Source organism: Pseudozyma hubeiensis (genome assembly GCF_000403515.1).
Source record: "Pseudozyma hubeiensis SY62 DNA, scaffold: PHS51, whole genome shotgun sequence".
Lineage (NCBI taxonomy): Eukaryota > Fungi > Basidiomycota > Ustilaginomycetes > Ustilaginales > Ustilaginaceae > Pseudozyma > Pseudozyma hubeiensis.
This window is the reverse complement of record NW_012133833.1, coordinates 159,178-185,845: the sequence shown is the minus strand read 5'-3', so window position 1 is coordinate 185,845 and position 26,668 is coordinate 159,178. Positions and strand designations below refer to the sequence as shown.

The window sequence follows — 26,668 nt, the reverse complement described above, 5'->3', positions numbered from 1 at the left end:
AGAAAAGGGGGGGGGGGGTCCGGGTTGTGGGGAAAAAACAGGAAGGATGCCCTCGGTCAACTGTTCGTAGTGCTTCTGTCGTGTGAGATTTTTCAGCCAGAGAGAGGGCAAGATGGAGGAGATGCTGAGCATTCCTGCGGCGGCAGACCGAGGTATGCCGTTAGCGCTTTGCCCCGCCCTTCCCGTGTGCAAGCAGAAACGCCGAAGCGGCGGCATCTTACGACCTTGCTACCGGCGTTCTTTTTCTCTTCTCTCTTTCCGCTCACCGAAGGTCAAGCTGTTTGTCTAGAACGGGCTCCTTCTCTGAGTCTGACAGGATCAGAACGCGTTGCGTACGGTGAGACATGCACGCAGTGTGTGTGACAGAGACGCAACGTGGTGTTTTGCTGGCTGTTCTTTTATGCAGCATGTTCCTGAACGGGAAAAATGCCAGTCGTCTGCGCAGGCTATCCGATTGGGTAGAGTGAACACGACCGACGATTTGGCCTTTGCGCGCCGGTCAAGTCGCACCTGGCGAGGTCAAAAGCAAGAGGCAATACAGGCTGTGCCACGCGTCACTTCGTATGCAGTTCAAAAGCTGACCAACACCGATGAGTGTACCAAGAATAGGGGTCGAAAAGAGAGTTTTGAGAGAAGGGGCGGAAACGATTCTTGATCCGCCGCTCTTCCAGCAGCGGGCGTGTCGAGTGCAGCGCTGCTGCAGACTTCTTCTGACCCCGCTCGTTCGTCAACGTTAGCGTGGGATTATTGGACTCTGTAGCTGTATTTCCATTTTTAAGATTCTGCGCGTCGGCTGCACCCGCTTACCTTTTCATTTTGCTTTTCTGCCTTTTTTTTTTCCTTCCATGGTCGCAGCGGTGCGCGGAGCTGGCCTACTTTTGAGCTCCTGAAGCGGCATTGAATTTATTCTATTTATTACTATTTTTGCGATATTTTCCTGCGCGGTGTGTCGGTGAGACTGTGTGTGTTGTGCGTGTTTCGCTGGCTTATGCGACGCTAAGTGAGACTTGTTTTGCAGGGATTGACGCTGCAGCTGCCGCGGTCTACGCTTCTGCTGCTGCGAATGTGTGGTGTGCTGCCGCGATGTGCTTCGGTCTTGTTTTTTTTTTTGACGCTTGCTCGGCGCGCACGCACCTAGCAGGTAGAGAGAGAGAGAGGCTAAGAACGACGCGGCTCAGACTTGGTTGTGCTGCGCTGTGCTGTGCTGTGCCGCACCGTGACTGCGTTGGGCTTGGTCCACATTTCGGCTCGGCACTCATCATCGTCGATTCGTCTCCGATCGCACTTTATACCATCACCTTGATCCCTCGCGCTCCCTACACGACGGTGTGCGTTCTCTTCGTGGCGCTCTCATCTTCATATTCGATCGACCGACTCCGATACAACCCCCCGAGTGCAGCACAGAGGATCCACCACAAACTTAGCGATCCAACCTCACATCTCGATCGTACGACACACTCTCTCCACATATACACAACGACCCGTACGCGCGCGGCCTTTCTCAGCTCCTCTCGCCATCTCACGAGAGCATTGGACAACATCATCGCTCCGCGCCTACAACGCATCGTCGCCTTGCACAGCTGGGCATGCTACTCGTCGGCTAGAGCTCGCTCTGCAGCAGCGTCGACAAGGTCACACGCTCAAGGTGCGCTTCATAGTACCACCTCCGTTCAGGCGTGCGCGAAGAGAGCGGACAGCGCATCGGCCGATTCTCTGTCCTGCGCACCTTGATTCCTTTCACATCTCGGTTGCAGTGTCCCTGTTGTCGTCTTATTGGCTTTCTTGATGCGCAAAAGCAACTGCGTACATCGTCGTCATCTCCCTATTCCTCGCCGCTCATCTTTCGCTCCGTCTCCTTGACACCGCCCACGTTCCGACTGCCGAAGCTTCAGCATACCCGCACACGCGATCCACCGTTCTGTCGCGCTCTGCTTCCATTAGGCTTCGCTAGATTCGTCGTAGCCTCATGTCGAGTCCGTACCACGTCAACGGCGCTGATCCTGCAGCGTCGGCCTCCACAGACTCGCAGCCGCAGCAGCCTTTGTCTGGGTCGTACCATGCACACCGCTCCAACACGGGTCAGTCCGAGGGCAACAGCTCCTACTATTCCAACACTACCGACACCTCGGATGACCTCAACCGCGCCACCGCAGACATGAATCTCGCCGCATCTTCCAATCCGGGTTCAGACTTGCAACGGCCGTCTGCTTCAGCCTACCCTGCCGCCCTTCCCATGTCGCAGTCGCGTTCGCAGGACCCAAGCACTGTTCTCACGACGTCCGACCAAAATTCGACCCAACAATCGCTGCATCCTTCCACCTCTTTCGCCAATGGTGTCGCGACGGATTCGGGCAGTTCCCGCAATCGCGCAGACATGGACAGAATCAAGAGTCGCGCCGTAGATCCAGGCTGGAGCTGGGAGAGGGAAAGGGAAAAGCACGAGCCTGCAGGCTCCCTCCGCTCCAACAGCATCGAGTCCAGACCTAGCCTGCCTTCGCGCGGCTCCTCTCGTCCTGCGCCCCGTCTCGATACCAACAGCCTTCCCAGAACACACGCTGGCTCAGATCCCGCACCCGCCAGTGGCTCGGGTGTCCTCTCCAACGTCGCTTCGCCTCAAACCCTTCAGGCGCCTTTCAATCCTATCACCGGCGGGGCCGCCTCGCCCAGTATGGCCTCGTCTGGCCCATCGACGAACGCTCCGCTATCTGCAGCCAGCTCTTCCGCACCCATGTCCGATCAGCAACGATCGGGTCAGCCATCGACCTCCTCCGGCATTTCTTCCAGGCGGCGCGATCAGACCTGCCAGGCGTGTGGCAAGGTCATGACCGGTCAGTTCGTTAGAGCGCTTGGCAGTGTCTACCACCTCGATTGCTTCCGATGCAACGACTGCGACAAGGTCGTCGCTGCCAAGTTCTTCCCTGCCACCGACGATATGGTCGACTCCTCCGGCACAGGTCGCCTCTTTCCTCTCTGCGAGACCGACTACTTCCGCCGCCTCGACCTCATTTGTGCAAAGTGCAGCGGCGCTCTTCGAGGCAGCTACATCACCGCGCTCGGCAAAAAGTTTCACGTCGAACACTTCACCTGCTCCGTCTGCCCCACCGTGTTTGGACCGCAGGACAGCTACTACGAGCACGACGGCAGCGTCTTCTGTCACTTCCACTACAGCACGCGCTTCGCCATCAAGTGCACAGGCTGCAAGACCGCCATCCTTAAGCAATTTGTCGAGATCAACCGTAACAACACCGATGAGCACTGGCATCCAGAGTGCTACATGATCCACAAATTCTGGAACATCAAGCTCTGCCCGACCGGGTCGACCCCCAAGGACGGCGCCGCAGCGTTGGCTCATGTGGCTGCTGCCGACAACGAGACCGACAGCCCTGCGCTGCAGCAGTCGGCCAGTCAGGAGGACGCCGTCGAATCCGCCCCGGGTCAAGCTGCTCCTTCGCGTTCCGAGCCATCACCCGACGCCACCGAGATTGAGGCCTCAGAGACACCTTCGAGCCTCAAGCAAAAGCAGAAACAGATGGAAGAGCGCGTCTATCGCATCTGGACCGTGTTGTCCGCTTTCGAAGAAAGCTCGGCGGCGTGCATCTCCGAGATGCTTCGCCATGTCAGCAGCGGCCGCTATCTCGGCGGCGTCAGGATGGCGGAGAAGTTTATCCTACACGTCGAGATCCTCTTTTCCGCCATCGACGACCTCGAAGCCAACTTCCGCAAGGAGGAGGCAAAAGGAGTCTCGCACATTCGCGAGGCCAGGATGCTGTGCAAGAAGATCGTCAACTTCTTCTCCTTGCTCTCGCATACCCAAGAGACCGGGGCGAGAAGGATGGGCATCACTCAGGAGCTTCTTTCGCTCGTGACGGGCCTCGCGCATTACCTCAAGATCCTCATTCGTATCGCTTTGACCGGCGCACTCAAGCTTGACCGAGAGTTCGGCAACGAAGAGGCTCTGCACTGGTTCCTCAGTCAGCTCGCTTTCTCGGCCAAGCTCGGCAGCATCACCGCCGATGACAAGCAGGGCACGCAGCAGCCCAACACCAGCACGGTGGGTCCCGATGGCAAATGGTACGGCTACCGCTCGCTCCCTCGCTCCACCAGCTCTGGCTCGAGCGAGAACGGCGAGGCAGCCACCGATCTCTGCGTCGCGTGCGGATCCACGGTCGAGGAGGAGTGTCTACGCATGGGCGTCAACCTGCGATGGCATTCCAACTGCCTCAAGTGTACGACATGTCAGCGACCTGCTCTGCGCGACGGAGCTTCGACGCGCAAGCAGCCGGATCCCGTTCCAGGCGCACCTGAACCGTTGCCAGCCTCCGAGTACGGCCTCGAGTCGAAACGTAGACAGCCCGAGGGCGCCGGTATGCAAAGCGGTTCACGTTCCATGTCCGCCGGCTCGTGGTTGTACGCCTGCTTCTGCCCCAATTGTGCGGGAGCCCAGCAGCTGCGCACGGGCTTCGAGTCGGTGACAAGGCTAGAGCAGTACGCCTTCCTCTTGCGAGTTGCGCTCAATCGTCTGTTCGCGCTGCTGCGCAAGCGTGGTGTGGTTCCGCCGTCCCCTCCAGTGTCGGCATCTCGCCAGATGGGATTGACTGATGCCTCGACGTCGGATGCAGCGTCGCCCGCGGATGGCGACGATGAAGTATCGATGCACGAGGCGTACCGAGATTCGCAAGACATCAAGCGCATGAAGTCGGTCAACCTCAATCGCAAGTTGTCCACCAAGGCGAAGGTGCCACGCATCTCGACTGTGGTCGGCAGCCCGTCTGGACGCCAGACGCAGACCTCCGACATGCAGAAACCGTCGCCCTCGGACACTGGCCTGCAATACGACAGCAGACACTCGCCTCGCCAAGCTAGTCCCGGCTCATCGCCACGGGATGCCAGCTCGCCGTTCCAGCGCGATGCTGGTTCTTCTCGCGAGCCTTCGCCATCGAGTCGGGCACCTCAAGCACAACCACCGCAGGGCTACCAGCAACAGCCGCACAAGCAACAGCAGGTGTTCCAGCCGGTCCAGCAGCACTTGCCATTCGCGCTGCCTCCTCAGCAGCAACCTCCGCAGCTCGGCGCCGGTTCTGCAGGCCGTGCAAGCTCGCCCTCGCACATGGAGCCTGGCTCGATTGTACCTATCCGACCTGCGTTTGCCCGTCACAACACGGACGTCAAGATTCGCGAAGACGGGCCCATGCGCCAGCCTTCTGGGGACGAGATTCAGCGCGACACGAGGAGCGAAGATGGCATCACGCTTGCCGACATTCCGCACATCTTGGAGGCTGAGCAGGCGCGAGAGCAGCATCGACCGCTTCCGAGCGAAGGCACGCGATGCATTTCCGAGCTGTCGGCTCTGGAGCTCTTCATCGTCAAGCACATGGCCGTCATGTACCTGCAGCAGTCGGCGCTACGCGACCACGTCAACCTGGACGATCTGATCGAGTTCATCGAGACGCGCAAGAACACCTTCTGGGGCAAGATCTTCAAGGGCGGAAAGGACAAGAAGGAGATCAAGAAGAAGGGCGTGTTCGGCATCCCTCTCGAGATCCTAGTGGAGCGAAATGGAGCTGATTCGACCTTGGGCGCCAGCGCCGCGCATCTCCGCGTGCCGTCGTTCATTGACGACGTGATCTCGGCCATGAAGCAGATGGACCTGTCGGTCGAGGGTATCTTCCGTAAGAACGGCAACATCCGTCGACTCAAGGAGCTTTCGGAGGCGCTTGATCGTGACAGCTCGACGGTGAATCTGCTGGACGACAACCCGGTGCAGTTGGCGGCGCTGCTCAAGAAGTTCCTGCGCGAGCTTCCAGATCCGCTCATGACTTTCAAGCTGCACAAGCTGTTTGTCATGTCGCAGAAGCTCGAGTCCGAGGCGGAGCGACGTCGTATCCTGCACATGGTCACCATCTTGCTGCCCAAGGGCCACCGCGATACCATGGAGGTGCTGTTCGCTTTCCTGAAGTGGGTCGCCTCGTTCTCGCATATCGACGAAGAGACGGGAAGCAAGATGGACTTGCCCAACTTGGCGACCGTGATCTGTCCCAACATTCTGTACAGCAAAGGCAGCGATCCCACCAAGGACGAGACGTTCCTGGCCAACCGAGCCGTCTCGTATTTGCTAGAGCATCAGGATGAGATCTGGAAGGTGCCCGAGGAGCTCGAAGCGGTGCTGCAGGATAAGGACCTTATGAACGCATCGGCGGATCTGACATCGCGCGACATTCTCAAGAAGTGCGAAAAGTACGCCAAGCAGCGACAGATGCGCGGCGGTGTCGGCATGGGGCGCAACGGCAGCGGTGCTGGTGGACCACTTCACTCGGGCGAGCTTCAGAATCGTCACCGACCGGACGTTCATCCGCCAACGACGATGCGTCAGGTGCATCAGAGGGAACAAATGTTGCACCAGCAGCAGCAACAGCAACAGCAGAACGCACACAGGCAGTACTCGAGCGGCAACGGTGCAACGACGCCTGTAGGGACCGAATTCTCGCGCAGTCCCGACAAGCAGGGTCCATGGTCGGCCGGCGCCGTCGCTCCTGCTAGCTTTGGCATCAGCCCCACAGAGCGTGGACCGATGAGCAGTCAAGGCAACACACCGCAGAAGCAGGCTGGCTACAATCAGAATGGCTACGCTGGCGGTCAACAGCCTTACTACCAGCAGCAGCACCAGCCGCAGAATATGATGCGCAACCAGGGATCAGGAGGCAGTGCATCCTTCGGCTCGTACAATTACCAGCAGCAACAGCAGCAGCAACAGCAGGGCCAGCAACAGTACTCGTCGTCGCAAGACAATGGCTACACGAGGTTCTATCGCAACGGCAACGGAAGCGGGAGCAGCGCTGTCGAGCAGCGATCTACCTAGAGAGTGGCGCGTCTGCATGGTCCACGCCTAATCTCACGTTATTTTTTAGATTGTCCCTTGACGTCCGTGATCTGCGTGTGTGATGTGATGTGAGATGAAGGTGGGCTCCACCGCGATTGATTGGCGACATGTGTGGGTGTGTTACGAGAATAGAAGTTGACACTCGTCTGCAGAAGCTCAAGCTCACAGTTTCCGTCACCATGAACGATAAGCCTAGTAGTCAACGATGCCATCCGTTCTACGCCGAAAGGTGACGGCTCGAGCGTGCGGATTTTTTTTTCGCTTCGAGGCAAGATGAGGCTATAGATGGACGAACGCAGCGCAGCGCACAGAACTCAGCCCGAGCACTACATGTGGGTGATGAGCTCAGTGAAGTACACTGAGCCAATCGGCGGCTCTTCCATGAAAAAGTGAGGCGCAGCTGTCAAGTGACAAAAGGAGTGTCACTTTTCCCATTTTTTTGACAATCACGTTTGTCATCATGCGGCGCCGCAGCTGAGCAGCGCAGCTGCGTTGCCTCCCCAAGACGACGAGGGCTGGGCGCACTGCAAAGCAGCACAGAGAGTACTCGTGGGTAGCCTCTCGCCCTGTCTCGTCTCCCCTTTGCGTTTCTACAGACAGCGGAACTGCCGAAACGAGATGCATGCTCTCGCCCTTGACCCTGTCTTCCGAGGCTCAGTCGCATGGCCAAGCAGGAGTCTGCCGCGTCAAAGGGTGGGTGCGGATCGTTTGCGAACGAAAGGCGGCAGGGGGTTGATGCCGCGATGCTTTGCCGGGCTCTCTTATATCAGGAGTAGTGCTTCGTGCCTCTTCGCCTTCTCTCTCCTACATCATCAAGCGCGACACTCTCTGAGCCAAAATGGCCTCAGCCTTCAACCCCGTTGATGACGCAAAACCCCTGCTTCTGATCCTTGATGATGATGGCAGTCACATCGATGAGTGGCTTGCAAGTCATCCGCCGAGTCGACTCGGTGCGCCTGTGGCCCTAAACAACGGCACCAATCCTCGGCCCATCTGGGTGCTCAAAGTGCCCTCTCTGGATCAGCTAGCCGAATTGGCTCCCACCAATGACTCCATCTTCACAAAAGCAGACGAGCTCGTCCGTACTGCGACAGCACAGGTCACCGAGATCCAAAACGACAACAACATCCCCGTCCATGCTGGCAAGATCAAGAGCAAGAAGCAGTGCAGGACCGAGGTGCAGGACGCTTTCCACGACGAGATCATGCTCATGACGGCGGATCATCCGCTGTGGGGCCAAGGCAAGTGGACCATGCTCATCAGACCATCCGAGGTCGATCGTGTGTTCACCCAGCTCGCCAAGAGCCTCGCCTCGGGCGACCTCAAATACAGCTCCATCATCGCCCTTCGCGCTCGCGTGCTACCATCCGATGAGGGCGCCACGGACTCAAACAAACGACCCAAAACCTCTCAAGGTCGCCGGACTTCCAACAGATCGCCTACCTCTTCCAGGCAGCCACAAGTACTGCTCGGCATCGACATTTTCTTTCGTCCGGTCTGGGACTCCAATGCAGCTCGCGAGGTGTTGAGGGTGGTCGCAGGAGCATCTGGTAGGATGGCGTCGTTCTGCAAGTCCAGCCTGTATTCGCGTCTCGGCGTCAAGAAGGACCATCTGCTCGGCGCTCACGCCAGCTTGTACAATTCAAAGACGCTCGTATCGCCTGCTGATGCAAAGCTGTGGGTCGCTGCGTACAGTGCCGATGGAAACGCAGCCAGCGACCGGTCTCATCTCGCCGACGACTCACCTTTCGAAGACGCAAGCTCCACTGCTGTAGCCGCCAATGAGGCTGAGAGCTTCATCGAAGGCGAGGGCGTACCTTCCTGCGCGATCAAAAGGCCCTTGGAAGAATCGGCGGTTCTTCATGCAGGCGATCGGGCTGAAAAGAAGGCGCGTAGCATCGGGAACGACGACGACGACGGCTCGAAACAGCAGCCTACTCCCGCACCTGTGAGTGCGGCTTCGTTGCCGGCTGAAGAAGCTCAAAGCAAGGAGAGTCAGCAAGAGACAGGCGAGTCAGAGTCTCAATATGAGTTGATGCTGCCAGTCCGCGCAGCTTCAAACCCAAGCACGGACAGGGTTTCCAAAAGCCTGTCAATTGTATCCGAGGAGATCTCCAAGAAGACCAGTGAGACAGTCCCAGATGCAGGCATCGCTTACGAACATCAAGGAAAGCTTGTGAAGCCAGTCGTCGACACAAGCCAAGGCAAGGTGGTGCCGTGTGTGGGTAAAGAGACGCAGACGCAGGAGGAGACCTTTGGAGCTGACCATCGCGGCGCCATTACCGAGGAAACGAGAGATTCGAAGAACAACGATCACGAGGCAGATGAGTCTAGGGAGAACAATATCGATACCAGTCAAGAGGATCCTGATGCGGAAGGCGAGTCAATCGAAGAGGAGCACGGATCGCAAGAGACGCCTCAACGCACTGATGGCGAGCAGCAACCTGCCGTCAGGGCTCAAGAAGCTCTCGCCGCCGAAGAACAGATTGCCCTTCAGGAACAGCCTCTAGAAGCTCCAGGCGTTGATCCGGAACCTGAGCAGGCGGCGGTGTCGACCGGACACGGCGAGGAAGCTGACAAGGATCAGCCCCTAGTGACAGCAGCAGTACCTGCAGAAGCAGCGTCGCCGCCTAACAACGTGCCTAACAACGTCGCGACGGTACCTGGTGCGGATGGGAGGGACAAAGCGCAGATTGAGACCAGTGAAAGCTTCAGCTGCTGCCAGCAAACATCGAGCGCTGTCCATACGATGAAGAAGCCCGATGCAGCGGCAAAATCTCATCTGGACACGTTGGGAGATATCCAGACCGAGCCCGGATCCTCGAAAGCGATGCCTCACGGTACCGGTGCCGACGATGCTGCCCCGGCCCAGGATGCATCTGATGCACACGCACGACAGGTGGAAGCACGTGTTGCTGTCACGCTGGATACTCTCTCAGAGCCGAAAACCGTCATCGAGGCAAGCATCGAGGCTCCCGCTCAAGCCGCCCCTGAACGCGCTGATCACGCTCAGCAAGCTGATGACAACAATCGCCCCGTCCCTACCGGAAACAATGGCAACGAGATTAAGGTTGCCGAGATCGCAGCATCAGATCCGATGACCGAGCCAAAGCCAAACGAGTCCAAAGCTTCAGCTGCTGATCACAACGGCACCAATGCGGTTAAGGCTGATGGTCAGACCATCTCGGCACATGCTGATGAAGTCGAAATGACAATGGACGAACTCATCGTTGAAGGAGCCACCGCCGAGCCATCGGTTCCCGGCCAAGGCGGGCTCGAAGCTGACGCCAAGTAGCAGATACAATGCCTGCGCCATTTGATTCGGCAGCAAACGAAATTCAAGTCTCTTGTACGTGAACATGACGACTGGCGCTCGGGATCAGGTTTGAGGTCATGGACGTGAGTGTCTCGAGTACGGCGAGTTGGGGGGTTCGCGGTGAAAGGTAAATAAGGCACGGCTTTCTTGCCGGTTCATGCTGCTTCGTTCAGTGAGAGAGGAAGAGACAGGGGCCTAAAGCCAGAGTTAGAAGTTGTTCTCGAGGGCCGGAGTGTCAAAATCTGCACTTGCATGCATGTCATGCATGCGTTTAACGCGTGTCTTGCCTATTTGGTTTGCCCTCATCCGATGCCCACCACGTCAATCATTGCAAATGTCCGTGTCGGCATGCTCGCCTTTCAAGGGTCGATCTCTACATGAAGGGGGCGAAGACAAAGAAACCAGCCAGCTCAAGAGGCAGTGGAAGCGCAAGTGGCGGAGCTGCATGGAAGGTCCACACGGGAGGCGCCAAAAAAGACGCGGGAAGCTAGAGTGATTGCAGGTTGCTGTACCATAGCAACTTGCCGCTTCAAGCCTGTTTTTTATCCGCCTGCTGTAGCGATGCAACAAGCTCTGAGCCGAGTCTAGCGAGGAAGCGAGCTTCCCCAGGGTCCTTGTTGGGGGCAACGATCGTCGCCGCACAGCACGTTGACCTGGATATTCTTCCAGCACTCACCATGTGGTCGTTGCTCTCCCTGCCTGCGTGCAGTCTGTGTGCGCAAGGCCCAGCGAGCTTCCCGCTCCCGCATCGTCGTCGACCTTGTAGCTTACCACAAGAGTCCTGACTGTCCTCATCTCTGCTCACTCCCAGACTTCCTTCACTCCACCACGTCTTGCTCGGAGAGGACTGCCTTCGTCTATACAACCACCACCCGAGCGCTCCGACTCATCCTCATCAGAGTCTACACTCGTAACTGCTTCTAACCCGACTTGACAGTCATGGTCGCGCCACCGACGGACAATCCGTCACCTCCGCCTCTGACCACCAACCAGCCACCCTTCACCTCGCTTCCACCACCACCAGTACAAGCACGAATCCCGCGCCAGCCTATCCGCATCATCGTGCTATGCGACGGCACCGGTCAAGCACGCAACTGGGTCAAAGCATCCCTGAACACAGCCACGCAACGGAGAGGTCCTTTCTCTGGACGACGCTCTTCGCTAGCCGCCTCCGACCACGATGACCGCACGTGCGTTCCACCCGTCGATCGAGGAGACGTTGCGTCCTCCGCAGCACGCCAGCGTCGCAAGAACAAATCCAAGTCGTCGGCTTCAACAGCGACGCCATCACCCGCAGCTGAATCCGGGGAGTTCTTCACAAACGTAGCGCTGCTCGCCAAGTGCATCGCCAGCTCGTCCGGCGTCGCCCCCACCTCTCCCACCACCTCCTCACCCACCCTCGACTCCGCTTCACCCGGCGTCATGCCTCAGATCGTCTTCTACCAATCCGGCATCGGCACGGGCACCGGCAAAATCCAAAACCTCTTCGATCAAGGAACCGGCCTCTCCCTCGGCTCCAAAATCCAAGAAGCCTACAGCTTCATCGTCGACAACTACCAGCCCGGTGACGAGCTCTTCTTCTTCGGCTTCAGCCGAGGCGCCTACACGGCCAGATGCATCACGGGCTTCATCAATTGGTGTGGAGTGTTGAGTAAAGTTGAGATGACACACTTTGCGGATATCTGGTCGGCGTACCAGAAGAGGGATCCGGATGATGTGGCGAGCGAGAGTGCGGCGGCGGAGGTGCTGTTCGCGGCGACCAAGAGGTATCCGAGCATCGAGAGTGAAGGGTTTGCGACGAGCACGTATCAGTGGAATTTGTCGAAGAACGATCACCTGTCGGAACAGGCGAGGACACAGTTCATGGAGGCGAGGAGGAAGGAGTTGGAAGAGAGACGCAAGCACATACAGATCGTTCCGCCGCAGATCAAAGTGGTGGGTGTTTGGGATACCGTCTCCGCCCTTGGGTTCCCGGGGATGTTCCAGGATAATGCCATGATCGACTTCTTCGACTTCTACGATCCCGGTCTCGGAAGCAACATCCAATTCGGCTTCCACGCTCTCAGCCTGGAGGAGGATCGAAAAGATTTCCTACCGACAATGTGGTATCAACCCAGCGTCAACGATACACCCAAAGCCTCGTCGGAGCAATTCGGCGTCCGGGGGAAACACATGCGGTCCAAACAGCTGCTCAAACAGTGTTGGTTCCAAGGAGCACATTCTGACGTCGGAGGTGGGTACCAGTATCACGGTCTGAGCGATCTGACGCTCATCTGGATGGTCTCCCAGCTCGTCGATCCGCAAACCCTGCCGGACGGAAGCACAACCCTCCGACCTCTGCTCAACATCGACATCGGTCTGCTAGCAACCATCCTCGATCGACGTCGAGAATGGGCCATGCAGCTGGCGCACAAGTCGCGCCCCACGATTAACTATCAAAAGTTCCGCACCGTCAACCAGCGCAAGTTTGACGAGGATACGATGCGACGCAGCGTTTGGGAAAACATGGCGTTGACGGGGAGGACCAACGAATCGATCCACGCTTCGGTGGTGAGAGGTGGACGGATCGATGTCAACACCCACCCGGCGTTTGGACAGATGCGGGAGCTGGATCGGCAAGGGTTGGATAGGCTGTGGGCCGAGGCGCAGGATTGGGAGAGCGCGTTGCGGCCGACGGAGAAGCTGTTGTATTGGGATCGGAGGGCACCGTATCCGTGGATTGCGGGCGTGGGGGATGCCTATCTGAACCCGTTGCTGGCGCCGCTGACGTTGAGTGGAGGGTGGTTCATCCCTGAGTTGGAGGGGACGGGGATGAGGGACGTCGTGATCGGCGTGGCGCAGGAGAGAAAGGCGGCAAAGTCGATGGATGGCGATACTCCACCTTCCGTCGACCCATCCGATTCGACCACCACCGGTTCCCCGCATCTCACCCTTTCCCTCACCACCACCTCTCTACCGTACATCCCCCTCATCCCCTCCAAAGAGCTCGGCGAAAACCCCATCGACCCAACCCACCACCCGCACCTCTACACCCTCTGGAACCACCTCAACTCCCTCTCCACCATCCCCAACGCCCTCCTCACCTACCTGTGCAACCTCTCGATCATCGACGACACCAACCTCAACCTGACCAAAGTGCAGGACCTGCTGTGGACGTTGGGCGATAAAGTGGGTGGGTACGAGGAGGCGGTCAAGAGGCAGGCGCTGCTGGCTGGGTTGCCGGCGGAGAGGGAGGGGAAGAAGGGCAGGGAGCGAAGGTTCGGTAAGAAGGGCAGGAAGGATTCGTCGACAACCGAGTCGGGGTAAGTTGCTGACGGGAGCACCTCGAGCGGAGCATACGGTGCTAGTGATATATACATATATATGTGCTTAGGATCAGGCCGTCAAGCAATCACATTCTTTTAGTCACAGGACGTCGTGCCTCTCGTGAGTGCTGCTGAGGTGTCCGTCGCCTGGGAACGTATCGCGCCGAGACGGCTTCTTGTCGCTCAAGTGGAGCCTTCCTTGGGGTGCTTGTTCTTCATGACGTCGCCTACTGTGCTCTCGAGAGCCAGAAATCCGGTCACCATCTCGATCGCTGCTCCTCGACTGCGCGACGGACACTTCAAAGTTTGTCGCTCACATTCGAAGCTGCACACGGCACACGGGTCACGCTGTCGGACGCCGGACCACACTCCTTCTCTCATCGTGTGTGAGGGTAAAATACATAAAACAGACTGGAAGATCAAAGATCTCTGTCGACCAAATCGTCGTCATTGTCATCGTCAGCTTGAGCAGCGATCGGTTCGTCGGTGGATGTCTTGCTTTCTGCGACACGATCATCCTCGTCGTCGTCCTCATCCTCGTCATCATCGTCGCTCAATTCGAAATCCTCACTGTGTACGCTTCCTGCCTCTTCCATCTCGTCCTCGTCCTCGTCCTCTTCCTCTTCCTCGCTGTTCTCGCTCTCGTCCTCCTCATCCTGGTCCTCGCCGTCTTGATCGTCATCGAAAGAGATGAAATCCTTCTGCTGGGTGAACGCCTTTGCCTTCCGACGCTTTGCGCTGCGACTCTCGCCCACGTTGGCAAAGTTGACCTGCTCATCCTCCTCCACCCCATCGTCCTCGTCGTCCGGTAGCACAATTTGGTCATCATCCAGCTCGGTCTGCATCAGCGGTCGCTTTCGCTTCGTCCCGCTCTGCATTGCCTCAGCCTCCGCGTCGGACGCTTCCTCCGCAGCGGCATCGTCGCGCACGAACAGATCCCCCTCCTGCATCCCTCCCTCATCTCCATCCTCCCTCCTCTCCTGAGACTGGTCCGCTCGGATAACGTGCACCAGCTTGCAGCCTTTCCTCTCGCACTTGCCCTTCTCCACGAAATCCGGACACTCGTACGTATGTCTCTCCTCGCAAAGCTTCCCCCTCTCGCACCAGCCGTAATCGCTAAAGTCGCGACAGATCTCTGTCTTGGTTCCATCCTCAAGATCCGCATGTGTATATAGACACTCTTCGCCATTGCGACACTTGCCGGACCGCAGGTAGTGCACGCAATGCGGCACCCTCTCCGCCCTCACCGTGTGCGACAGCGGACACGTCCCCTTGGGCAGTGTACACCCTGTTGGTCTCAGCACCTTCGGACACAGGGCGATCTTGCTCGAATCGTGCAGGTACGGACACGACAGCCCACGCTTGCACTGTCCGGTCTTGTTGAAAAACGTACACAAAGTACGTGCCTTTTTCACATCGAGCGTTCTCGACCCCACGAGCCCTGCCTTGCGCGACGAATTGCGTGTGGCTTGCATCGTCGAAATTTGCCCGACCATCTTGTCGAGCCGACCCATCTTGGCTTGCGCTTCCCGTTGGGATTTGCGCTTGGCGAGTAGGTCGGCGGAGATGAGGTTGCCGCGTTTGGTGCGGATGTAGTCTTGACCATTGATGCTGGTCTTCAGCGGTACGGCTGTGGATGTGTCGGTGCTGGTAGAAGATGAAGGCGCTGGGATATTAGAGACGTCGGAGGAGGAAGGTTGAATGGGCTTCTTGACGAGCTTGGTGCCTGATGGATCGAATTCAAAGACGACACCGTCGATGACCACTTCACCCATGTTGTCACCTCGTCGGACCGATGCAGATGGTTTGGTTGGTTTGCTCCTGATAGCCTTCTTGCCGGCGGCGGCTGTTGAGGTAGCTGCAGCTTTGGCTTCTTCCTTGGCTTTGCGCGTTGCTTCCATGGCTGCTAGACGAGCGGGCTCTGTACGCTGAAACGTCGAGGTGCTGACCAGGCTCATGTTGTGTGTCGATTTGCGCTTGACCCAGCCATCGGTCGTACTTGATCCAGACGCAGGATTGCTACCAGAAGAAGCCGCTGCACTCATCGAGCTTGATGAGGGCGCTCCTTGCGACGTAGTCGAGTTGCCAACCGAACCGTCCGCCAGAGCTGTGGCAGCTGCTTTGTTGGAGCCGTTCAGGATCAACGTGCGATTTCGCTGCGGTGCTGCTGCAGGCGCACCCCGACCTCTCCCCCTTCCAAAACTCGCTGATGGCTGGTATCCGCCTCTTCCTCCAACGTATGCGCCACGGTACGAACTACCGCCGCCAGCATAGTGTCCGCGGCCGCGCGAGGCATACCCGGCCGCATACGAGTGGTATGGTTGTTGTTGGTGCTGCTTGTGCGTGTGGATGGCGCCTGAGAGTTTGGCGATCTCAGCCTTGAGCCGCTCCTCCTCGCTTGTGGATGCCATCGCTGTTGAGAACGAGTGTCTGCCTCTACAAAGCGGAACTGCGGGACGAGGAGGGGAAGCGAGTTGAGGAAAGCTCGGACATCAACACAAAAACACAAATCGGCTCAGCCTTTCTCCGAGTCCCGTACTCTTGGCCCCTCCACTCACGCGACTCAGCTTTCCAAAGCGTATGGGTCGCTGCGGGAAAGCTTCTGTGAGTTCCTGCAGCTGTTTGTCGGTACCAGTAGATCGTTCTGACGTTTGAGTGTCTGACGACAAAGGTCGTTGTCAACGAGTGAGTCTGTGCTCTTTCAGTAATGGTATGTAGTAGTGAAGACAGGTGTCCCGGTCAGAAGAGATGCTGTATATTTCGACAAGAAACCGTCCAAAAAATGTGATCCCGAAACGATGCCAATAAAAAGAATCCGAAAAAAGAGAGCATGGAGACTGCATGAGTCGAACACGCGACCTTTCGCAAGTTAGACACCTCGAGATGCTAAGCGAACGCTCTACCAACTGAGCTAAACCCCCGCGAATGCCGAGTTGGATTGCGATTGCAATTATGTCGCCTTTGTCGACCTCAACAACGCCTGCAGCCACGGCAGCGAATTGATGATCTGAGGATGAGGTTGACGGCCATTATCGTCTTCTGGGACTGCTGCGTTACACGAAGACGCGAGGCAGCCAAGGCTGGACTGCCTGGCAGAAATGATACGATTCAATGCAGCGTCATGTGACCGTATCACTTACGGGCTTATCGGTGCCAACCACGAGGTCAGAAGGACTGCTCTACACCTCTGAGCAGCCATACGATTGGCCTAGCCAGACCATGAAAAGGGGCTCCGCAAGGAGGAAGAGGAGGTGGAGCCGCTGACGGGACGCAAAGAGGGTTCACGCCGCGCGGTTTGAAGGAAGGAGCGGGCAAGGACCAAGGTACATTCGGCGCTTTCGCCGAGATAGCAAACTGCTGCTCGCGTGCTTGTCTTTGCAGGGATGCCTTACACCATGAGAGAAGAACTGCAGAGACCACGCACAGCTCGGAGCCTCGTCCGATGCCGCCGATCCAAGAGCGGAGTCGAATCCGATGATTTCAAAGTCCTATTCGCCTTGTCCAGCAAACGAGGCATCGCGGTCGCCTCGTTGATCGACTAATGTCACAACCCGCGAACGTCGATAGCAAAGACTAATGCTATGAAACGCAAACAAAGCTGTCAAAGACAGTGCTTGAGCAAACAAGGGCAATAATGGAACGGTTTTCGCGGGTTGATAGGTCGAGTGCTGTGCTGGAATTCGAGAATACTGAGGGTACGGTTGTTGTACGACCAATCAACTCTGAGCGTTTGTGCCTTGGCCGTTAAGCGAGGCTGTAAGACCAGGTCGCTGAAACGCCTCTTTCCCTATCCCTCTCACTCTGTATGGACAACGACAAGCACCCGTTCATGACCAACTTGGCGGTCACCTGGGGTCTCTGTGCTGCTGGATTGATCTTTGTAATTCCTGTGATTGCTCTGCGTGTCAAGGAGCACACCGACGCGCTCCAGGAGGTCACTGTGCCTGGTCGAGCCGAAGAGATCGCTGCTGTAGAGCAAGAAGTCGCCAACGCCAGCGTCAGCGAGAAGCACACCTGATCCGCTCATTCCGGAAGGACCTGATCCATTGTATTGTATTGACCGAGTGCTTTGCCAAGTGCAAACATACTGGTTCTTGAGGACCTCGATGCAGAGTGATGGTGGGTAGCGAGTGGTACCAATAGCTCAATTGTTTCTAGATTGCGTGAGATTTCGCCGTACAGGTCGCCGATTTGCTTCGAAGTTGCCGGGTTGAGGATTATCGGAACAAATTGCAGCTGACGCATGCGCTTCTCACGCGACTCGAGCGTCGGAAGAATCACGTCCGCTCCGTTTGGTGCAGATGGCCAATGCACCTGTCATTTCGAGCCAAGTGCATTGCCGGACACTCGTGTCTTCATCCCACTTTTGCAAGGGAAGATCCGATACACACCTGCCTTCCCTTCCTCATCATCGGAACGCTGCCGACATTGTTCCCATACCTCGTACCGACGATGATGATCGACAACGACAAGCCGTTGGCGGCAGAGATGCTGCCCAGCTACTCTCCGTCGGCGTCCAACCGCAGGCCACGCCTGTCGCTTTCATTGCGATCGTCTTTCCTTTCCCTGCTGGGCTTTGTCACGCTCGTATATTACCTCGGCATCTTTGCCACCTACAGCGGCACTCAGCATCACGTCTATCAGCCTTCGCCTCATCCTCATGTTCAGTCGGTCTTTTCTGCATCCCTGGCAAAATGCGAGGCGATTTTTGCGCCTGCGGGCCCTCCTGCGGACTTCCACAGGAGGAAACGCTCGGAACGAGCCGAGCCCAACGTCCAAGATGTGGTGATTCGCAACGCTACGCTCTGGACTGGAAATCAGCACGGTCATGAGGTGCTTGCCGAACGCGACGTCTTGCTCTCTAACGGCATCATCAAGCGCATTGCTCACACCCGGGAGAACGAGTTTCTCGGGCACGGCACCAAGGTCGACAAGATCAAGGTCATCGATGCTGCCGGACGATGGGTCACGCCCGGTCTCGTAGACATGCATGTGCATCTCTCTGTCGGCCCCGTCACGGCTCTTGCCGGTGACCAAGATGTGAACAGCATCGGCAAGAACATCAACCCTTACCTTCGCACCGTCGACGCCATGAATCAGCACGATGCCTCCTTCCGCAAGTCGCTCGCTGGAGGCATCACCGCCGGTCTTGTCCTCCCTGGTTCGGCCAACTCGATGGGTGGACAGGCTTTCCCAATCAAGTTTCGACAGCCGTCTTCGCATCTCCCGCAGGATCGCCTGATCGAGCCGCCTACGTCTCTCGCCCGCTTGGGTCAGGGCAAAGGCAGCTCGTCTCAACACTCTCTTCTGCAACACGATGTAGAAACTGGCTTGCACCGAAACGACAGCAGCTCGAGCTGGCGCTACATGAAGATGGCCTGCGGTGAAAACGCACGTCGAGTCTACAAGATCACTCGAATGGACGAAGCGTGGGACTTTAGGAGGACATTCAGCGCTGCCAAGGCCCTCAAGAACAAGCAGGATGCCTTCTGTGATTCTGCCAAATCCTTCGCCTCGCTTCACGGGTCCCATGCTTCTCCTTCGACCCTAGCAGAGGCCGAGTTCCCGGACGACCTCGAGCTCGAAGCGCTCGTCGCCCTTCTCCGCGGCAAGGTCAAGCTCAACACCCACTGCTACACCCAAGTCGACTTCGAGGCGTTCGTACGTCACTCGAACGAATTCGAGTTCTCCGTCGCCGCGTTCCACCACGCACACGAATCCTACCTCGTTCCGGACCTGCTCAAACAGACTTACGGAAACGTCACCCCTGCCATCGCCATCTTCAGCACCAATGCGAACTACAAGCTCGAAGCGTACTTCGGCACACCGTTCGCAGGCGCCATCCTGGCGTCTCACAACATCACGCCCGTGTATAAATCCGATCATCCGGTGACCGACTCGAGACGTATCTTGAACCAGGCGGCTCAGGCACACCACTTTGGGTTGGCAGAAACGGATGCGTTGAGGAGCGTCATTTCGGCACCGGCGGAGAGGTTGGGGTTGGATCATAGGCTGGGGTACATCAGGCAGGGGTGGGATGCGGATGTGGTGGTGTGGAATACGCATCCGTTGAGGATGGGTGCGACGCCGGTCGAGGTGGTGATTGATGGTGTGCCGCAGCTCGGACCGCACGCTCCTGTTCCTAGCCCTGATCTGCCCAAGAGCGAAGAAGAGCTCAATAGCGAGAAGCACGAGACGCACCCGCCAGCACTTGCTGCTCCCAAAGGTGGAAACTTTAGCTCGGATATCGAAAAAGTCAAGAGCACCTACGACTCGATCATCACGTTTGACTCGCTCGCTTTCCCCTCCGCTAAACCCCCCACACCCAACTGCACCGCGTTCGTCAACGTCGGCCAACGGTTCTTCCGCTCTCGCGACGAACAGCGTATCTCCACCGAGACATTCTCCTCCTCCTCTGGCACGATCGTCGTGGCTGACGGTAAAGTGCTGTGCAGTGGCGAAGCCTGCTCGTCCACCGTCTGTCCCTCTTCCTCCATCCAAACCATCGATGCGCACGGCGGTGTAGTTCTTCCCGGTCTCACGTCTTTCGGCTCCAACCTCGGTCTGACGGACATCGTCTTCGAAGCAGACACATCCGACGGCTACACCCTCGACCCCACCACCTCATCCAACCCGATCCTCCAGACCCCCGAATACCTTCGCACCTGGTCCACCGCACGAGCCGTCGACGGCCTGCAGTTCAACGGACACGACCTCCTCCGAGCTCGCGCATCCGGCGTCACCAAAGCCATCGTCTTCCCTCAGAGCGACACGTTCTTCTCCGGCATCTCGGTCAAGTTCGACACGGGTGCGCAGACTGTCCTCTCGCCAGGCGCGGTGGAGGTGGAGGAAGTTGCGGTTCACGTGACCCTGGTTCACAACCGTGAAGGCTTCAGTATCAGCGAACAGATCGGATTGTTGCGGAAATTGCTTTCCGGTGACAACGAGGAGAACGACGTTTGGAGTCGAGTTGCAGGGGGGGAACTTCCTCTGGTGGTGACGGCGTTGCGTGCGGATCATATCTCTCAACTTCTGAGGTTGAGCGATTCCTTCCCGAACGTCAAAATCGTCATCTCCGGCGCTGCTGAAGCCCACCTAGTAGCGGAAGAGATCGCAAAGCGAAACGTGCCCGTCCTGTTGATCCCCCAAACCTGGCCTAGAACATTCGACGAACTGCGCGGTCTATCCGGTCCCCCCCTGACACGCGAAACGACCCTATCGAGTCTCATCAAAGCGGGCGTCAAGGTCGGCTTGAAGATCGAAGAAGCGTGGATGGCAAGCAACCTCCTCTGGGACTCGACTAGAGCTGCACTCGAGACGAACGGGCTGTTGGGCAAGAAGGAGGTGCTCGAGTTGGTAAGCACCGCGTTGGACGACGTGCTGGGCATCGAGAAGGGTGACACGGAGGAGGGAGAGGAGGAGTTTGTGGTGTACGACGGAAACCCGTTCGAGTACGGAGCCAAGGTGATCGCTGTGCACTCGAAGCGAGGGACCGAGGTTGTCGAGGTGTAAAAGAATGGAAAGAAGAGGAAAGGCTGAACGGGGTCGAGCTAGTCCCAACTTTGTCAAACAGTAGCAATCGTGTCACTTTGCGGAATTCTATAGCATTGCAGCCCCCTGTCACGATCTTCCGAGCTCTACGACTGACCGTACGACCAGTCCATGAAGGCCTTTGCCCTTGGAAAAGTAATGTTGAAGATCGGATGGGTCGGATTCAGCCTATTGCTCTGCGCCCCTTCCGTCCCCGCTGCAGCCTCCACCACGATCTCGTCCCTTGCCGACAGCGTCCATGCCAGCATGGTCGCATACACTTTTCTACTCCACTCGTCATCTTGCTGCTGCCCGTCCGATCGGAAATGCTGGTACAGGAATTTCGATGTCTCGATGCTCAGCCGCACCGAATGCTGCGCTAGACTGAGTCCAGAAAGATTGTAACACGTGTGGTAAGCATCGGGGCTTTTGCCTGGTTTGTCGCGCAGTCCTCCACCTTTGGAGCCGGTGCGCTGGGCAGCGACGAGGATGTACTCTTGCAGGCCGACACGGTCGAACAGTGTGAGTGGGGAGAGATCATCTACGTCGACGGCGGCGGCAGCGTTGCCTTCGTCTGGTTTCTGGCCGGTGGCAATCGAGTCGAGGCTCGACTCGGTCTTCCACGATCCACCGCTGCTCTGGCTGCTGTCGGCAACGGAAGGAGCGTGAACGACCGGTGTAGGAGGTACTGTGAGCATTCCGTTCCAGTCTTGAGCGCCGGCAAGGTTGCTTGGAGTCGGTGACGATTCGTGCGCTTGCTCGATGAGATCCGATTCGACCATTGCCGAGATGACGGTGAAGAGGCCACCGCCAGAGAACCAGCCGTAGCAGCCATCGACAAGCTTGTTGGTACGACCGCGGAAGCCGCAGCCTTCGAACGGAGTCCCTTGCTGAGCGGTCGCCCAGCGGATGAGAGAATCGCGGTTCAGGTGCGCTGATGATTCGAGCACGAAAGATGTCGCTGCAGGTGCCGCAGATGAAGATGTCGGAGCGGTTGAGCCTGCAAGTGAAGAGCCAAGTAGCGATAGAGCGAGGTGGCTCGCTGCGGCACAATAGGTGTACCCACCATGCGCTTCGCCGAGCGCGGGTCGAGGCGTGAGCTGCGACACGAGCGAGATACCTTGATCTGCCGAGTGCTGGTACGTGGGCTGGCTTGCTGCAGCGATTCCACCTTCGTATGTCTGGCAACTGGCGACGAAGGAAGCCATGCCTCCGAACAATGTGGGAGTTGATATGCCGAGCAGAGTTGCGATACAAATGACGCAATACGACGCTCGTACATCCACTTCGCCGTTGGTGTGCACCAAAAAGCTTCCGTCTGGCTGTTTGAGGCTCGATATCCAATCGTACATCTTTCCTCGGTCAATGGCATCCCATCCACCTCGACCGACTTCGACCGATTTGCCATCGACGATATCCTCGGTGGTGGGCGCAGGACCTGGACCGCCGATGATGGCGAGGGCAGATACGGCTGCATAAGTGGCCATGAGGTGAGCGATCTGATCCGGTCCACCTCCAAACCCACCGGTGCCGCTGTTCTGGAAGGAGAGCAAAGTGACGATGGCTCTGGCGCGTCCTTTCGGATCGAGCGACACCGACAGCAAATCGTAAGAGTGTAGGATCCAGTAGAGCAACCAAGATCGGTTCGTGTCAAAGGCAGTGAACGCACCCGGAAGGGGTTCGAGCAGCTTTGTGAGGAAAGTGATGTGCGCCTGCCGCTCGAGCAACAGCGTGGGTTTAGGCGATGCCGCTTCGTTTGCCGATCCCTGGGCTCGTTGCTGCTCTTGTTCCGCTGGCGAGAGCCACGGATTGATGATGGCGCCAGCTCCCTTGCCTTTGCTGCTTGTGGACTTGTCAAAGTCAAGGTTCGAAGGACGGAAGCGAGAGAAAAGAGCGTTGATAGCCTCTTCGGTCTCAACCTGATCGTCGGATGTCTGTGTATACACGTTATCGAGTGGCATCGGCCACGCCGCAGCTTTAATCGCTGGCATTCTGACTCGTCGCAAGAATTTCAGCTGCGAGGTGGAAGGAGACTGGAATAGTGATTGTGAGCCGGCAAGTCCGAGTGCGAAAAGATGTGAAGATGGTGAGTCGACTAAACCACACGATGTGACGACGCCGAAGGTCTTTTACGTCTGCTCGCCTCCCGCAGTGTGTCGGCAGGCCACCCTGTGTTGAGGCTTCGACTTGTGTCGGGAGCGAATGCGGATGCGCAGTGCTCGATCTTGTCTGTGGCCGACCGGCTGCGCCGATGCAAAAAGAAGAAAGGGAAGGTCATGCTTGACCTTGGGCCGTGGGAAGAAAGCGCAGATTCAGGGTCCCTTTGATGTCGGTCTTCTCTTTCAAACAACACACAAAGGGGTTTCAAAGGAGGTCAGAGTGGAGGCTGCAATCAATCGGAAATCGGCCCGATACCGCACCTCGTCATGAAAGCCGGAGAGTGCCTCCGTTGAACCCTGGCAACAGACGACGTGATACAGAAGGTTATCCGGTACGATCTTTCACCGGCCAGTAAGAGTAAAGATTCTGTACCCTGATTTTCGTCACCGGAAAATTTGTGACGTTTTAGAGCGCGACGCAGGAAACGCCTGGCACACCTCCACCGAGCTGTCAACGGCCAAAAAAAGGATCCACGGATGAAGCGTGTAAGCCTGTCGATGATCCACCACGTCACTTCTCCTCCTCGTCACGCACGTTAGCATTGCGGGCTGTCGCGTCGCCTGATCCGACGGACAGAGCCCGAGATTCACTCAGCTCGAGGCAGCGCTCTGCGCCGGACTGCTTACAAGCACAGTCAGGCAGGTCTCGGCGTAGCCGCGCGTGCTCCGCAGGAGACCCATCCTCGAGTCGGCGACCGAGCAGGGCTAGCCTAGTCTCAAGTCGCTTCCAGGCCGCCTTCTGTTAAACCATGCTACCCACCAAGCCCCATCAGATCAAGACGGCGCTCGTCTCGATCACATCGCTCTACGTTGCCGGTTGGGGCTTCTACTATCTCGCGCAGGAGACGATCCGCCGGCGAGAGCTCGCATCGCGGAAACGCAAGTATCCTTTGCGGGCTCCCCTTCTCCCACCGCACGCCATCTCTGCCGGTGTACGCGTGGCGGAGCGTGTCGGCGTTCTTGCCCACACAAACTCGAAAGGCTCCTCGAGCAGCAGCAGTCCAGACCAGCTCGAGGCGAAGAAGATCCTCAAGCAGCGTGGGCTACCTGATGCTTCTGAGCACAATGAGGAGGCCGATGCATTGTCACCACCCGCAACACCGACGCGCGGTCCCTCGTGGTACGGTGGCGCCACCGATTCGGAGGTCTCCAGAATACACCGGCGTTTCTCTTCGCTCAAAGTGCTCGGACGATACGCCAACGTGGTTCCAGAATGGCGCGAGCAGGGAGTTTGGGAATGGGCGGCTTGGAAGCTCTGCTACAGCCTGTTCTACAAGCCTCGCATCTGGTGGGATGGTGGATTCAAAGCCGATCAGAAAACGCACGAAGGAAGGCAAAAGATCGACATGCTGCTACCGGTCGAGCGCATCAAGTGGGATCAACTCTTTGCCTCGTCTGGTACGGCTGCGACTGATTCAAATGGTCCGACACCGCCCGCTGTCCGTGAGGCTGCGCAATCATCTTTCACATGGATCGGCCAATCGACGTGTCTGATTCAGCTCGAAGGCGTCACCATCCTCACAGATCCCGTCTTCAGCAAACAGCCCGTCGTCAGTGTCTTCAGCCCAACGCGAATGCGACCGATGCCTTGCAACATCCACGAGCTTGTCGCGAATGCTGCCATCGACGTGGTCTTGCTCACACATAACCACTTTGACCATCTCGACATCCATGTGCTGCCGCTCATACCCAAGCGTGCGACATTTATCGTCCCCGTAGGACTCGCCCCTCTGCTCCAGCAGTACGGCGTGGAAGCCACACGGATCGTCGAGCTCGACTGGTGGCAGCAGAGGAGGCTGCCTCTTTCGATTCGAGTCGCGTCCAAAGACAATGGCAGCAGCGGCGGCGATACCACAACGATCGAGCGGCGAAGATGCTTCGACGTCACTGCTGTACCTGCTAGTCACTGGAGTGCCAGAACACCTCTTGATACCAACACGACGCTCTGGAACTCGTACGCAGTCCGTGTCTATACAGACGATCAAGCGTCCACCGCCCCTCGTTCGTGCTCGCCAAGCTCTGCTGTAACCGAGCCTCGGTCGCTCTTCTTCTGCGGTGACACAGGTTACTCTCCATCACTCTTCACCGCCATTGGTCGCGCCCTTGGACCCTTCGATGTGGCCTGCTTGCCTATCGGTTCGTACGAGCCTCGTTGGCATATGCAGATTCAGCACATGCACGTCACCGAATCAGTGCAGGTGACTCGTGACATCGGCAGCAGACGTGCCTTTGCCATGCATTGGGGAACGTGGTCCATGTCGGATGAGACTTGGGACGACCCGTACTGGCAACTACACAAGGAACTTCGGCAGACCTCGGACGACCCAGAGCGTCTCCTTGCTGTTCCCTTCGGAAAGACGTTTTGGTTCTAGGTCATGTATTCACCGCTCTGTGACGTTTTGTATGCACGGCGGGCGGTCATAACTTCCGACTCTGACTCTCTCATCCTGCTTCGCCATCGGAGTGACTCGTAAAGATCATCAGCATCAGCAGCCTCGCTGCGATTCCGGTCTTTCTCCTCATAAACCATTCACTATGTACAATAGGCAATCCTCTCATAGACAAAACCCGACTCCCCTCTTAGCACAATGGCACATATACACGTATGTATGCCCGACTGCCCTGCGGGCTTGTTTGCAGGGCGCACACACAAGCCGTGTCCTGCGCCTCGCCGTCGCAAATGTTGCCTGACGGGACGGCCTGCCTCGAAAGCAAGGCACAGCATGGCACGTCTCTTCCTCACGTCCGACAAAGAGCGACTTGACGCGACCGTTCGCACGGCATGGCACGGCAATTTCGAAACATCGGTGGGCTCTGCTGTCGCCGACCATAATGGGTAGAGGGCGGCAAACCGAAACATCGACACCAAAATGCATCGCAGAAACGTCTGGGTAAATAGGGCTATCGGCGGCGTCGAGTTTTGCAACGTTCGAACAGACTCTTCCGCTGGCGCGTCTGTACTGTCGTGCGTTGTCAAGTCGCTCCGCGGCGAAACACACAATGCAAGCTCGGCAAAACCGCTAAGCGCTGCTCTCGATCCTGCATAACCGAGCTTACCAAAAATTGTGGCTGGCCGACTTGGTTGCGTGCTTAGGACGCGCTCGCGTATCCAAACGTTGCTGCGCATATAACTGGCTCGGGCAATAGGATGCCAGACACAACAGCGAAGGTCCGTCCGACGGTAACTCTGGCTTTGCTCGTTTTGCTTGTTCGAGCAATCGCATCCGGTAAGCAGTGCAGAGCCTGTCCGAGGATGAGTACGGACCGATGATTGGTACACCCTAGCAAGCCGAGAGCGAATGGTGTTTGCGGTGACCACCGTGGAGGGTGTGGCTGCAGTAATTCAGATGCAATTTGCCAGATTCCGAGATCAGGCACGAATTCTTGCAACAGCATGAAAGAAGCTTGTCCTCCGCGCTACCAAGTTTCCGTTGGAGTTCATGCAAGCTGGAGCGGCCTCATCAGATCATGCACATCTCTT

General features: G+C 57.5%; 9 protein-coding genes and 1 non-coding gene across 10 annotated transcripts; 7 read left to right on the top strand and 3 right to left on the bottom strand.

The window, feature by feature from the left end:
* Positions 1 to 154: 154 nt before the first annotated feature.
* PHSY_005492 (hypothetical protein) lies at positions 155 to 655 on the top strand (the record flags this gene model as incomplete). Its single annotated transcript, XM_012336101.1, has 2 exons — positions 155 to 271; positions 407 to 655. 2 exons carry the CDS (start codon positions 155 to 157, stop codon positions 653 to 655), a joined length of 366 nt encoding a protein of 121 aa, XP_012191491.1.
* A 1,311-nt stretch (positions 656 to 1,966) lies between these two features.
* On the top strand, positions 1,967 to 6,856 carry PHSY_005491 (hypothetical protein; the record flags this gene model as incomplete). Its single annotated transcript, XM_012336100.1, has 1 exon — positions 1,967 to 6,856. The coding sequence occupies one exon, from the start codon at positions 1,967 to 1,969 to the stop codon at positions 6,854 to 6,856; it is 4,890 nt and encodes a 1,629-aa protein (XP_012191490.1).
* An 859-nt stretch (positions 6,857 to 7,715) lies between these two features.
* On the top strand, positions 7,716 to 10,172 carry PHSY_005490 (hypothetical protein; the record flags this gene model as incomplete). The annotated part of the gene is made up of 1 exon (XM_012336099.1): positions 7,716 to 10,172. One exon carries the CDS (start codon positions 7,716 to 7,718, stop codon positions 10,170 to 10,172), a length of 2,457 nt encoding a protein of 818 aa, XP_012191489.1.
* Positions 10,173 to 11,132: 960 nt separating this feature from the next.
* On the top strand, positions 11,133 to 13,499 carry PHSY_005489 (hypothetical protein; the record flags this gene model as incomplete). The annotated part of the gene is made up of 1 exon (XM_012336098.1): positions 11,133 to 13,499. One exon carries the CDS (start codon positions 11,133 to 11,135, stop codon positions 13,497 to 13,499), a length of 2,367 nt encoding a protein of 788 aa, XP_012191488.1.
* A 418-nt stretch (positions 13,500 to 13,917) lies between these two features.
* On the bottom strand, positions 13,918 to 15,909 carry PHSY_005488 (hypothetical protein; the record flags this gene model as incomplete). The annotated part of the gene is made up of 1 exon (XM_012336097.1): positions 13,918 to 15,909. The coding sequence occupies one exon, from the start codon at positions 15,907 to 15,909 to the stop codon at positions 13,918 to 13,920; it is 1,992 nt and encodes a 663-aa protein (XP_012191487.1).
* A 420-nt stretch (positions 15,910 to 16,329) lies between these two features.
* Positions 16,330 to 16,419, bottom strand: PHSY_007645. Its single transcript has one exon. It is a non-coding gene; the product is annotated as a tRNA-Ala (tRNA).
* An 884-nt stretch (positions 16,420 to 17,303) lies between these two features.
* PHSY_005487 (UNC93-like protein) lies at positions 17,304 to 17,516 on the top strand (the record flags this gene model as incomplete). Its single annotated transcript, XM_012336096.1, has 1 exon — positions 17,304 to 17,516. One exon carries the CDS (start codon positions 17,304 to 17,306, stop codon positions 17,514 to 17,516), a length of 213 nt encoding a protein of 70 aa, XP_012191486.1.
* A 290-nt stretch (positions 17,517 to 17,806) lies between these two features.
* PHSY_005486 (carbohydrate esterase) lies at positions 17,807 to 21,010 on the top strand (the record flags this gene model as incomplete). Its single annotated transcript, XM_012336095.1, has 1 exon — positions 17,807 to 21,010. One exon carries the CDS (start codon positions 17,807 to 17,809, stop codon positions 21,008 to 21,010), a length of 3,204 nt encoding a protein of 1,067 aa, XP_012191485.1.
* Positions 21,011 to 21,135: 125 nt separating this feature from the next.
* On the bottom strand, positions 21,136 to 22,989 carry PHSY_005485 (farnesyltransferase beta subunit; the record flags this gene model as incomplete). Its single annotated transcript, XM_012336094.1, has 1 exon — positions 21,136 to 22,989. The coding sequence occupies one exon, from the start codon at positions 22,987 to 22,989 to the stop codon at positions 21,136 to 21,138; it is 1,854 nt and encodes a 617-aa protein (XP_012191484.1).
* Positions 22,990 to 23,936: 947 nt separating this feature from the next.
* PHSY_005484 (Zn2+ dependent hydrolase) lies at positions 23,937 to 25,559 on the top strand (the record flags this gene model as incomplete). The annotated part of the gene is made up of 1 exon (XM_012336093.1): positions 23,937 to 25,559. The coding sequence occupies one exon, from the start codon at positions 23,937 to 23,939 to the stop codon at positions 25,557 to 25,559; it is 1,623 nt and encodes a 540-aa protein (XP_012191483.1).
* Positions 25,560 to 26,668: the final 1,109 nt, after the last annotated feature.